The following is a 13,707-nucleotide window of genomic DNA, read 5'->3' as shown; positions in this document are numbered from 1 at the left end:
CACAGAATCATGGCTTGAATATTTCCCAGCATCTGAACAAGTTTCTGCTGGTTGATCTGAAAAGCTGCTAATGGTGCTCCAAACTGTTTCCTCTCCTTTAGATACCTTTGGGTCATATAAATTTCAAACAATTCATACAAAAAGCAGAACAAAACTTACATTCAAAATAAGAGGACTTATTCTAATACCTGTGACACATATCATAGACGCCCATTGATATACCAATAGGTTGCCAGGCTACCATTACACGTGAAACAGCAAGAACCTATATTTAAATAAGAGGCGTGATAATAACACACCTGAACTTGGGAAATATAGAACTGTAATTGGCAGAAGTGAGAAAATAAAAATGTACACAGAAAATCAGGTATGCTCGGCATGGCAGATATTATCAAAAGAGATACTACTGTGATTACTAAAGAAACTTGCTACACAGTAACCGCACCTTGCTTGTATCCTGAAAAGAATTGATACCAGGCAATCTGTCCTCATCAGGCACAAAGACTTTCTTTAAGAGAATATCTCCATTTTGAACAATCCGTAGACCAATTTTGTTTTCTATTTTCGTAACTGTTAATCCAGGGGCATCCTTCTTCACTAAATAACTGAAACAGAAAGCAGAATCATTCCACAATTAGAGGAAATGAGCAAGCCAATATATAAAACCAAATGCTTCCAAACCAGACAAAGTATCATGATAGTAACATTTGATATAAGGATTAGAAGCGTTGACAATGTAGGACTATAAAATGTTAAGTTTCACTGTAGGATCTCATTTTAAATGTTTTTTACAGGATTTTCAAAAGCTCTAATTTTAGAGATTGAAAGAGTGCTGTTCAGAAGCGATATTCTTCCTCCTTGATGTATTCTATTGTTTTCTTTAACATATTTCCTTGAGCATGTAATTGCGTATGGGTGAGTTTCCAATCAAGTGCCTAAAATAGATGCCACAGCCACAAGATTCCCATGTCAATCATCAGCAGGTAGAAGCATCCTGCTTCCTACAGAAGTACAAATTTCAGACTCTGATTAGCGTACCCATTTATCTGATTTGTTGCTGTATTCCGAGCAATAATAACCAAAACATCTGCAAAGGTACTATTTCCTATCCAGCGCTTTTGACCTTCAAGTATCCAACCTCCTTCCACCTAATCATAAAAGGAAACGGCTAAAACATGACAAAGCATGAAACTTGAAACACTATAGACTACTTGCTTGTACAGATACAGACATAAGAGTAATTTAGCCAAGAGATAAATGTAAGAGGTTGAGAAATTAACCTTAGTAGCAGTTGTGTTCAAAGCACTTGCATCACTCCCATAGGCAGGTTCAGTCAAAGCCTAGAGATGTAAAAGAACACATTTGAGTTGCTCAAATATATTATAACCAATTGTTGAGACAGTATACAGTATCAAAAGCCAGCTACTTACCCAACAGGCAATGGTGTTCAACTGAGCCAAAGAAGGTAGATATTTCTGCTTCTGTTCCTCTGACCCGCACAATGCTATTCTTGAGAGTTCAGAGAAGTTATATGAGGTCATAGTTTGTGAACAGCATCTTGTGCTTGTAAGAACCAATTAAAGAGTAAAATCAAGCCACTATCATATTATTTGGAAAATGACATCAAGATCTTACCAATAGTCAGCATCGCCAGAGAGGAATGCACCAATATAAAAGTAGAACAACTAGCATCAACTCGAGCAATTTCTGCTATAGCAATAGCAGCTCCAGTAACAGAGTGACCAGGACAGCCATAACCCTGAGTCAAAACAAGCTCAATATCCTACTAACTACGTTTTCTACCTCAGGGAAGGGCGGAGAAGTTTAAACTCTAAAGTTGTAAAATCACCTTTATTGTGCCACCAGCTACGCGTAGGGCACCAAGCTTTGGAATAACATGAAAGGGAAATTCTGCTTTCTCCCAATACTGGAATAAAAGATTTAAAAAGAAAATACAGAAATCAACTCTCTGTTTCATCAGCACATCAATGCAGTAGATGATAATTAATACCTAACAGTACAAACTCATCATCATCTTTCAAAAAAAAAGTTGCAAAGTATCATGAAGAATATACCTCCACCATTATAGGGGCTATTTCTTTCTCCATACACTCTCTCACTTTCATCCGAACAGCCTGCTCCTCCGAAGTCAAGAGATCATCAAATTGATAGTAGTCTGACGCTGTAATTCAAAGACCAAGACATGAAAATGAGTATAAAAGTTTAAGTTTCAGAAAAGAAATTCAACTTGCAAAAGGTACATATGCTCTTCACCTTGCCAAGAAAGCAAAAAATAAATAAATAGACAAATCAACATGTCAAACATAAAAGTTCATGGACATAGAACAAATCAAGTAACAAATCTTCTAAATTCACATATCTGAACAAAAATAAATTCAATACTACCACTAATACAGTATTCAATATTGATCCCATCTCAGGGAAGGATCCCCCTTCAAGCCAGAATATATTACCCTTGAGATGCGTAAATGATTCAGTCAAAGAACGATAGGTCATAAGCCTAAAATCTAGGGGAGACAGAGAAGGTGATGGAGATAACTTCAAACACGAACACTGCAGTTAATAAGTTAAGGGATGAAGTCTCCTCAAGTCAGAAGCATCGGGACATGAAATATTTAGGGTAGGTTCACTTGAACCCCTATTTTGATAACTCCAATTCTCCGGACACCGATTTAAGCATCAGAATGGATCGGGTAAGACGTCCAAATCGATTGTTCCTATTTCACTGTTCTTTTGTTTACCATGTGCGCAGGTAAGACGTCCATCTATTGTTCCTACTACAAGTGGAAGCGGGAGAGAACATGTACCAACAACTATAATGTTACTAAAGATTTGAAAACAATGTCAAGGATAAAGAACCAGAAACGAAAGAGGACATGTGCACATTTTTCATGTAATTAGCAGAGGAAGAGGCGAAAACAAAACAACAACAACAGCTGACAAAGCCACGATTGCTAATATATCTTGATGCATAATCCAACCTAAACCATCAAGCATGTGATTTGGTAGTCATTCTTACCACAAGGAGGAAACTTAGACGCCGGTGTTGCTTGAGGGAATGCGACTGAAATATCCAATGCTGGTAAATTAAAATACGAACTCCTGGCATTTTTGTCAACATCATCTGCAAACACATTGGAGTCGAGTACTTGATCAAATCAAAAGCTAAGTAATTATACACCTAATAAAGAGTTAATGACAATTAGAGGGAAAAAAATTGCTAAGAGAGTTGATAAGCTGAACAAACAACTAACGCTAATCATTCTCTCAATCGCGTATAATTTTTCTTCGTTCAAATGGCGTAATCATCGTTTAATTTTCACCTACGATTCAATCATATCTCATCGAGAATCAAGATATAAAGGCAGCTAATGGAAATGAAATTTCGAATCAAAAATTGAAGAAATAAACACAAAATAAAATTACAAAAAAGAAAAATTAACAACTCGAACCTTGATGTTTGGATGAGTGAATAGTCATGGTGATTACGGATAACAGTGTGTGTGATGTGACGGAGGAAACTCAGAGCGCGTTAAAGCGAAGTCTTAAGCGTTGAAAAAAAAACGTGAAAATAAGAAACTGAAGGAGATGAGATGAGAGTATCGGATCGTACTGGGGAGCTAATTGAAGGATAAATTTGGCACGCAAATTTAGGTCTCTTTTTATATGATTAATAAATGATTCAGTTTGAGTCGCGCGTTTTTTTTTTTTTTTCTTAAGCACGAGCTATTTTGAAAACGGCTCTAACTGTGTAAAGTATTTTTAAATCCGTATTATAATTTAGATTAAAATTTTTGCTCAAATCGAGAGATATATATTCTCCTAACAAAAAAAAATTTCTTACAATTTAAATTAAAAAATAAACTTAATTAAATCACTTAAGGATGACTCTATTATCAGTAGAGCCAACACTTTATTGGTGTCGCACGTCGTTTGATAGAGAGTACATACGAGCGAAAGACAAGCGGTGCCTCTTTGGGAAGTTTTGGTTGGTTGAATAGTTGCGCCAGCGGCGGCTGAGATAGGAGCTAAATTTTTACGGGGACAAAATGGATAATTTTTGGAAATAATCATAGGACTAATTTGGGAAGCACCTAATTGAAATATTGAATTGAATGATTTCGATCGTAATCATTTCCACGCGTAGAAAGAGGTGTATTATAACAATTGACGAAAGATAATCCATCATGATTATAGATAGATATTCCAGCTGTTTATAACAAAGTTGACTTAAAAGATCTTGATAAATTTGGGATCCGTTTTGAATCCTAAATATCATTAAAGTAATCTAATATCTATAGTAATCTAATAAAGTATATATTAATGGATATTGTCGGTAACGTGTATTATTAGGAGATTAATAATGAATAGTACTACATATCATAATTTTTTTTTATTCTAAAAGGTTATTTAAATTTAGTTTCAGTAATTAATTGGTAAAAATAATACAATTAATTCATTTAAATCTTATAAAAAATTATTAACCATTCAATAAATTACATATTATTTAAGATGAAATTTGAGATAAAAAATTTTGATATGTCCATCATAACACATAATAATAATAGAAAGAATCGACATAAAATCCACTCGCAACTTTTCGTTTCTCCACAACTCGCAAGCCATGATGAGTAAAGGAAAAGCACTTGAGAAAAACAAATGAATGAATTGATGTAAATTATGTGACATTCAAACTTGATGGGCGTACGTTGTATTATTTGGTAGTTTAAAAAACTGTTTGCGTATGTTTTCAATTTTTTATTTTTTCATGATCTTTTTTCTTAAAAAAAAAAAATGTGTCTCCTTGTCGGGACTGCCTTCGAGAGTTAGGGGAGATGATTGATGAAAAAATGGTTACACAAATAAAATTAATTGAGAGATACACTTGATAAAAATCCATAATACAACGAATGCACACAAAAATATTTAGAACTTATAGTAAGTAAAGCAGACTAATCAATAGGATCACTCGCCACTATGTAAAACTATTAATTGTGATCTTTACGATTCTAATTGAGCCAACATGTGACCTTATAAAATTATGCAACGCATAACTTCAAGTCTCGTTGATCGATCTGTAAGTACAACACTGACAAAATCTGCAAAAGTTTCTTTCAAACGTCGCCATAAGTTTTGTTTGTGGTTTATACAAAAGTTGTATTAGTTTATTGAGTCTTACTTTCGGAGATCACACAAGCTTTTTCAATCATAATATGCTGAATCGACCAGCATCTATTGAGTGAAGAAATAGATTACTCTGCCATCAAAGGCGGCTTTGTTGCGTCAACACAGCCGGCTTGAAGCTCGCAAAACCTGTGATTTCTCTACCAGTTAGCAAGGAGTTAATCTGATAAGTGCCTTAATAGGTATAGATTGGTTCCGAATCACAGAATGCCTGCAAGTGATTCAAAGCACAATTGTTAAATGCACTAAGAGCACATATTTCATAATCGTATCTGCCACACTTCTGCTTAAAATTAGCTGTGAGACAGATTGAAGTTCAATGTTATATACAGTATTTGTTAAAAATAAACAGCAAGATTGCTCAAGCTAATAATCAAACTTGTGTTCATACAGAATCAAGATAGAAATTAACTAAACCTGCTTGATGAAAAAAGGAAAAAAAAAAATTGATAAAGAAGAATAAAAAGAGAAAGTAAAAAGCAGACTTTCATGATTGGAGCAGTGTGCTGCCATGGTGACTCAAACTGATGGAGCTATATAGTGATTTAGTGGGGGATTGAGTGACAATGAAGTCAAAAGGCCTAGATGTTATCAACGGCAGTGGTTAAAAAATTAATGGCTGTAAACAACAATGTATCAGGAAACTGTAAGCGATACAGGGAATAATCACAACCTTTTTTCGTTCTTTAATATTAATGATGTTAAAATATAAACTTGAGAAGGCCTAAAATTTTCAAATCAATGAGTTGAATTTTTTTCAGAATCCTTATTTGTCCTGAGAGTTCGTTTTCAACGTAGGGGCAAAGCCAACTTGGGCCACAACATAGGTCCCGCCCCAGCTAATGGCGACTCATACTTTATTTGCAAATGTGATGCATTCCAGTATAATAAGAAATATTTTTTACCCAAAAAAAAAAATATTTCGTCATGGTTTGCATAGAATTTGTATAATTTATTCAATTTGATCAGTAATATTACATAAGGTTTCTCAATGAGAAGAAACTGAATCAACCAACACATTAAGTGCAGAAAAGGAGTCAGCAATCATAGGCGGCTTTGCTGGGTCGACACAGCCGGCTTGAAGCTTGCAAAACCAGTCATTTCTCTTGCTGGCTTGCTGCTATCAAGTTGTTGATCTCATAACTGTCTTCATATGTGTAGATAGGTTCCAAATCACAAAATGCCTGCATTATCATCCAAAACACTTGTGTTAAATGAACTTTTTTTGAAAAAATGGTAACTAAATTAACAATTCATGATGGTCAATGGTCAGATCAAACAGTTAAACCTGACAAGAATATTTGCTTCTTTCAAACCTTATATACAGTAAAACCTCTCCATTCTCATATATTGTTGGGACCGACTAATTTTATTATTATAAGAATGTTATGATTTAATAGAAGATTGGTTCAAAAATTATTATTTTAACTTAGTTATTATTAGTGTAAGTAATATAGAGGTAAATGGATTAGTAATTAATTAATAGAGTATGTCAATTCCATAAAACTCTAAATAGGGTAAAAACTCGTATAGTCACTAATTCCACAAAAATTAATATATATTCTTTTATTTTTTAGGGTTAAATTAATAATTTAATTTTTTCATTAATGTCCAAAAAGAAAAAAAAATTATTGTAAGATAGTAATATTGTAAGAGCAAGCCAAAACAAACCAAAAAGTAACGGCATGGGTATTAATAATTTAACAACAGAGATGTTTTGAGGTACTTTTTAAAGTACAGGGATTAAACAAGAGTTTTTACCGCTCTAAACAAGCTTGAGAAGGTAGAAATATTTTGCCTTTAGCAAAAAAGTGTTCAAACTATCGAGTTATTATTATATGAAAGTTTAAAGATGTGAAAATAACTATAAGAAATAAATCATTGTTTGATATATGTTTTTGTAATATGCAAGCAATTATTACTATGTGAAGACAAGTTACTTAAGATGGGATTTAAAAAACTTATAATTTATTATAATGTAGAGTTTATACTTATTCCTAACTGACCTAAATTAGAATTAAAATTTTTTATTGACTCTATGAAAATTGTTCCTACATAAAATATCACTATAAAATCAAATGTTTGACACAATCCATTGTAATTGTTGGGCTTCAACTTAATTTTGAACTCACAATAACTATTTAGGGCAGGCCATTGTTGTGTTCGCCTTGTGGGCCCCTAAGTCGAAAAATTTTCATAGAAAATAAGGGTCTTAATTAAAATTTAATATATTTCTTTAAACAAGTCATGGACGCCCCCTTATTTTATAGAGTTTTAATTTTAAACTACTAAAATTTGTAATTTCTTAATTACGGCTCCCATAATCAAAATTCTAGTTCCCTCACTTATTAGGGGTGTAATGCTACGACATCTCATCAATTCCAAACAAAGCCTTAAGTGAAGCAAATATAGATTTTCAAGTAAAGAAGATCGTGATAACCTTTGCAACATGAAAATCAGTCGAAATTCCATTCCCACCAAGCAGCTCACGTCCCAGAGCAACTGTTTCCCTAGCCCTCGACGTGATCCACCCCTGAATTAAGATGATGTAAATTTGTGAAGCCAAATCAAGAAGCACCGAAGAGAAAATGAGACCAAATTGAGGTTTACACTAATCTAAATCGTGTAACATACCTTCGCCAAGCTAGCATGCCCCGCAGTCATTTTCCCATCCTCATACAAATTACAAACTCGCCATCCAGCAAGAATCATCGCTTGTATATTTCCAAGCATTTGAGCAAGTTTCTGTTGGGTGATTTGGAAAGTCGCCGATGGTGCCCCGAATTGTTTCCTCTCCATCAGATACCTTCATATCACACAGAATTTTCAAAAACTAGCTCATACTAAACCCCAGCTACAATTAAATTGGCACATATAACGTAAGTAATTGAAATACCTGTGGCACATATCATACACGCCCATTGCTATTCCGATGGATTGCCAGGCGACCATCAGACGCGAAATTGACAGAGTCTGTATAGTCCAATACCAAAAGTATAGATCAGAAATTAAACTGATAAAATTAAATTAATGGGTAATTATTTGTGTATGCTAGAGCTCGAATAAACGCACCGTGTTTGTATCCTGGAAAGAATTAAAACCAGGGACTCTGTCCTCATCTGGTACAAATACGTTCTTTAAGAGAACGTCTCCATTTTGGACGATTCGTAGACCAACTTTGTTTTCGATTTTAGTAGCTGTTAGTCCTGGAGCATGCTTCTTCACTATGAAACTGCAAACGTAGATAAACGTCACTTCAAATGTTAAAACAGACCATGTGCTAATTACTGTTAATTTTTTTTTTCATCTTGTCTTATATATAATGACATTTAACGTATGCATTAATCTGCTTGGTGGTTGTATTCCTTGCCAAAATGACCAACAAATCAGCAAATGTGCTGTTTCCTACCCAGCGCTTCTGGCCCTCGAGAATCCAACCTCCTTCCACCTGATTGTCAAAACAAATATCAATAACATATATGTGGCATTTGCTCCGAGAAGTTTGATCGAGTAATTTTTAATATGGCATTTGCTCTGATAGATTTGACCGAGTAATTTTTGAATAATTTTTTTCCTGATTAATTACTTGAATTCAAATTTTAAAGGAGGTGGAGTTAAAAAATTAATTTAGGCTTCACTTATCTCTTACCTTTAAAAAAACGAAAGGAAATTATATGGTATTAAACATGGAGGAATAAAGTAATCGAAACATAGATAGATATAGATGTGTAAAGGTTCAAAAAACTAAACCTTTGTAGCGGTTGTTCTCAAAGCGCTCGCATCACTTCCATAATCAGGTTCAGTCAGAGCCTAATAAGATGTCAAAAAAAATAAAATAAAAATTAAGTCGATCAACTTTTTGGAACCAACTTTTGAGTCACTATACCCAAAGTGCCAAAAGGCAGGAAGCTGCATACCCAAGAGGCTATGGTTTTTAACTGAGCCATAGAAGGTAAATATTTCTGCTTCTGTTCCTCTGATCCGTATTGCGCTATTTTGACAGAACATGGAAGTTAAATAAGGTCATAATTTGGCTACAACGTCAAGATCAAGTGAGTAAATTTTGTAATTTGGAGGACATCAGCATCTCACCAATTGTGAGCATTGCCAGATTGGAATGCACCAGTATGAAACTCGAACAACTCACGTCAACTCGAGCAATTTCTGCTAGAGCAACTGCAGCTCCAGTGATACAAAGACCAGGACAGCCATAACCCTGAGTCAGAAGAAGCTCAACATCATCCTACTTACTCCATTACCCCTCTCAGGAAAGATTAGAGACTCGTTTGATACAAATGAATGAATTATTTTCTTATTTAATAAGATACAATAATGGGGACCTAAACAAAAAAAAAAAAAAAACCCAATAATGAAAATTTAACAATCGGACTTATCACCTTTATTGTGCCTGCAGCGATATTCAGGGCACCGATCTTTGGAATAACTTGAAATGGAAATTCAGCTTTCTCCCAATACTGGTTTAAGTTTTAAAGAGAAATATATATATCAATGCAGAAGTTTGATATTTTAAGAGTCTTGTATACTTTCAGCGTATTGCACTTTTACAATCGAGAGTACACACGACAAAAATTTAACAGGGAGCTTAACACATCAAAACATGCAAATTTGCTAGTGACATAAGGAAAATACCTCTGCCACTATAGGGGCTAACTCTTTCTCTGCACATTCTCTCACTTTCTTTCGAATAGCCCGCTCCTCCGAGGTCAAGAGACCATCAAAATTGTAATAATCGGATGCTGTAACATTCAAACATCAAATTAAAGATGAATATAAGTGAGAAAATCTAGCATTAAAAATTATCAATGGCAGACGTACGCTTGCATATTTAAAATGTAAATTCAAGACTAGTCAGTATCATCTTGTTCAAATTTTAACATTGTTTTATAGTTAGATAGCACGGTCCTCTAACTTAAATATCAATTTTAAAATATGCAGAGACCCGCACTGAATTATATATAGAGTTCTCCGTTCTTACCGCATGGTGGAAATTTGGAGGTAGCTGGAGTTGCTTGAGGGAATGCAAGAGAAACATCCAATGCTGGTAAGTTAGAATAAGAAGTCCTAGCGCTTTTGTTAACACCATCTGCGACACATTGAAGATTTGAAGTCTAGTCTTTATTATTAGTTGATATTTGAATAAATCAACAGCAAATTTTCAATATGCATGCTTTAAATTAGTCATGGTGCAAACCCAACTGTAAAGCTAATTAATTATAACAGTTACAGATCCGAGTTACTAAGAACAATAACATCAGATATCATGAACTAATTTTGAAAGGTGAAAAATTATGGAATAGTCATTTAATAAACACATAAAATAATAAATGAACCTAACAGTTGTCACTAGAATAATCGTCTCATGCGGCCGTGGTGCCGTGCCTACCACGTCTCTTAATTCTTGCTTCCGTGAGTTCCGTCGCAAATGGTAATTAAACAAATCCCCCCCCCCCCCCCCCCCCCCCCCCCCCCCCCAGCAAAACGTCTGCATCTAAATGGCCTTGTCAAAAAGTCAACTTTTTTTTTAATCAAATAATAACTCTTATAATTAAGCATAAAAAATGGCGGCCGGTTCAAATGGAACCTTTCCTTTTTTGATAAACTTACTTCAGAAGGAAGTAAACAGCTCATAATCTTAATAAAATAGATCTACATATATATTTTAAAAATACATCAAGCCCGTGCATTCATCGACAATGTCTAAATATTTATAGTCCTAGCTTTTTGTATATAGAATTATTAGAAAGCAAAAAAAATGTTCAACTTTACGTGCATATAGCTGCAGAATTTTTGTTTGTTATTTGAGAACTCTTTATACCCATCCACCGTAGTTTAACAAAATAAATTCAGTAGAGAGAAAAACGCCGGGTACACAAACAATTCAAATACTAGTCATGAAATACAACTTTTCTTTTTTTCTTTTGGGCTCTCTAATTTCGTACATGATGTTAAGTCAAGGTACAAGGAATCGTGATATAAAGGTAACAAATACAAATGAATCATCATATCAGAAGTTGTAGGAAAATGTTAGGGATAGCTTGCATTCAATAAAAGCTCAGGCTAATAGGTAATCAAGAACCAACAATAATATTAAAGACAAATCTCAACAAGTCCTTCATGTAAGAGTAGACTAAAGGGACAAGAGTCTAAGAATAGACCAAGAGATTGATAATTGAAGTTAATGATAGAGTTTGCAAGCAAGGATAATCAAATTCACAATACCTTAGTTTTCGATACAATGTTAGAGAAATTTCTAGATCAAAAGTTTAAGCTAATTAATAGGTATAGGTTAAAAAATTTCATTAAAGACAAGTCTCACAAATCCCTCGTTTAAAACATGGATTTAAAAGAGAAGAGTTAGAGAATGAATCAATAAATTGATAACTAAAGCTAGGAGAATCAAACACATGACCTTAGTTCTAATATACATTAGAGAAACTATTAAACTAAAAGTTAAAGTTGATAGGGAGAGACCAATAATAATATTAAAACAATTCTTGATATTAAAAAAAAAAGAAAGAAAGAAAGAAGAACGAAAAAAACACAAACCTTGTTGTTCGGATGAGTTAATTGTCATGGTGATTACAGTTGGATTTCTCAAATGAAACTCACTAGTGAGACGGTGATCAAGCAAATACTTAGAGATGATTTGAGAGAATGCCAAAAATGAGAATGATAGGGTAAATTTAAACAATTGGTTTAAGTGGCGGGGAAAAATGTCAACGATTTGAACTAATAAAAAGAGGACATGTTTAAATAGGTTCTTGAGATTTAATAATTAAGAAAATAAGTTTATATATAATTTTCCATATAATAATTAAGTCCATACTCGTAGTTTTCATTCACTTATTAAACTCTCAAAATAAAATCTTTGAAAAGAAGATAAATAGATAATCAATTTAACTACTGTCTTCGATTTTCTTGAACTTTAAATAAACAGAAGTAAAACTTTTTCTTTACTTCTGTTTATAATCATTGAGGATTTTGGTTGATAATTGAGGCTAATGTTATAAGTGAAAAAATAAAAAAAAAATCAAAGAGTTGGACCCAAGCTTTATCAAACTTTTAAAAGACTATTTTTCATTTTGTCACCTTGAGAAAATAATTAACAGAATATAAATAAAATAATCCGGCCATTTTGAATTTATTTCACAAAATTTTAAATAACATTTCCATCCAACGTACAAAGTTTGTATATCAAGTGTGAATGGGAAAATTTTTCTTTTTATACCTAATTTTTAATTTTTCATTTTGAAAATTCATTTTTTTTTTCAAAACTTATCCATGCCATAGCACCCTCTAGGGTGATAGAGCATCAGCCCCAACACGGCTAACCAAGTTATGTCCATGGGACCCAAATCAATTAAATTTGAAATATCTCGTAAATTAGTATTACAATTAATTTCAAATCACATAAGTACAGCTTTAGCAGCTAATAATGTATTAAATTTCTTTAAGCAACTCCAGAAATTGGCGGTTCAACTTGCTGCCTCCCATTGAAGTCTTGTCATGAGGTTTCATGGCTGGAATTGATCAATTAATTACTTTAGATATACGAAATATTCATCTGCAAGCCCTTTGTATGTGAAGAAAATGTTGATGTACATGCTTGTACAGATCCTTGATGGCAGCCATGACCTTACCTTAACAATTTGTTACTCTGTCGACACAGGGGCAAGCCAATGAATGCCTTGCTGAAACATTACAGAATTTTTCCTTACAAATGTCAAAAACTTTCAGTGCATAAGTAGTAAGATTGCAGTACAAAACAATATGGAGAATTGTAAACAAAAAGTTGAGATTTGTAAAAGGAGATCTACCATATGCATTGGTATATGCATCGTAGCGTACCCTACAGAAATCCCAATTACTTGGTTATGTATCTTTAACTTTTTTTAATTATTTATAAGTTAAGCACTGAAACTTTGAGATTTGTAATAAAAGAATTCAGACCTGTAACCAAAAGTTTGAAATATGTTGCAAAAATAGCAGAACATGCACTGAAGATGAGCTGTATTATAGCCTATAATAAGTTGACGTAATTAAGTAGTACCTTAATAAGCTGCTCAGCAAATTGCGCAACTGTATTTTTTATTTTTTTTTTACCACGAGGTATCCTGTGGAGGGTCCCAACTGTGAGAGGCACCTTTAAGTCCGTACCACTACCTAGACTAGAAGTCCCCGCTCGAACCGAGAGGCACAGATTCTCCCAACAAAGGCGACTTCCCTGCGACTCGAACTGGGAACAAACTCAATCAAGCTACTTAAAGGGATTCCATTACCAGTGGAGCCAACACTTTATTGGTATTGCGCAAGTGTATTTGAGGGGCGTGTTGTTTGCATATATATGCATGCATTGAATAGCTACCTGTCAGCATTTAGAAAGCATTCAGTCATAAAGTCCCAACATGATTGAAGCAAATCTCTTATAGGATGAAGTAAATGGAAACACGCAAATACAGCATCGTGTCAAATTCATTATGG

General features: G+C 33.8%; 2 protein-coding genes across 2 annotated transcripts in view; both read right to left on the bottom strand.

Moving 5' to 3' along the window:
* LOC18038331 (acyl-coenzyme A oxidase 4, peroxisomal) overlaps window positions 1-3,691 on the bottom strand; it is a 4,653-nt gene extending 962 nt beyond the window's left edge. Inside the window, exons 1-11 of the mRNA XM_006429356.2 lie at window positions 3,474-3,691; window positions 3,041-3,145; window positions 2,076-2,182; window positions 1,850-1,927; window positions 1,636-1,759; window positions 1,431-1,504; window positions 1,281-1,340; window positions 1,039-1,148; window positions 446-605; window positions 189-265; window positions 4-105 (exon numbers count right to left, since the gene is read on the bottom strand). Coding sequence (XP_006429419.2) covers window positions 4-105; window positions 189-265; window positions 446-605; window positions 1,039-1,148; window positions 1,281-1,340; window positions 1,431-1,504; window positions 1,636-1,759; window positions 1,850-1,927; window positions 2,076-2,182; window positions 3,041-3,145; window positions 3,474-3,501 — 1,025 coding nt within the window. The 5' untranslated portion in view covers window positions 3,502-3,691. The remainder of the gene's footprint in view (window positions 1-3; window positions 106-188; window positions 266-445; window positions 606-1,038; window positions 1,149-1,280; window positions 1,341-1,430; window positions 1,505-1,635; window positions 1,760-1,849; window positions 1,928-2,075; window positions 2,183-3,040; window positions 3,146-3,473) is intronic.
* A 1,689-nt stretch (window positions 3,692-5,380) lies between these two features.
* LOC18038330 (acyl-coenzyme A oxidase 4, peroxisomal) lies at window positions 5,381-11,800 on the bottom strand. Its single transcript, XM_006429354.1, has 13 exons — window positions 11,773-11,800; window positions 10,202-10,309; window positions 9,856-9,962; window positions 9,603-9,680; window positions 9,298-9,421; window positions 9,123-9,196; window positions 8,956-9,015; window positions 8,533-8,653; window positions 8,278-8,429; window positions 8,102-8,178; window positions 7,840-8,011; window positions 7,646-7,738; window positions 5,381-5,416 (listed from the first exon to the last, which is right to left on the bottom strand). Exons 1-13 carry the CDS (start codon window positions 11,798-11,800, stop codon window positions 5,381-5,383), a joined length of 1,230 nt encoding a protein of 409 aa, XP_006429417.1.
* Window positions 11,801-13,707: the final 1,907 nt, after the last annotated feature.

This window comes from Citrus clementina, unplaced genomic scaffold, assembly GCF_000493195.1.
Source record: "Citrus clementina cultivar Clemenules unplaced genomic scaffold, Citrus_clementina_v1.0 scaffold_6, whole genome shotgun sequence".
NCBI lineage: Eukaryota > Viridiplantae > Streptophyta > Magnoliopsida > Sapindales > Rutaceae > Citrus > Citrus x clementina.
The sequence above is the reverse complement of the archived record's forward strand: the minus strand, read 5'-3'. Positions and strand labels throughout refer to the sequence as shown.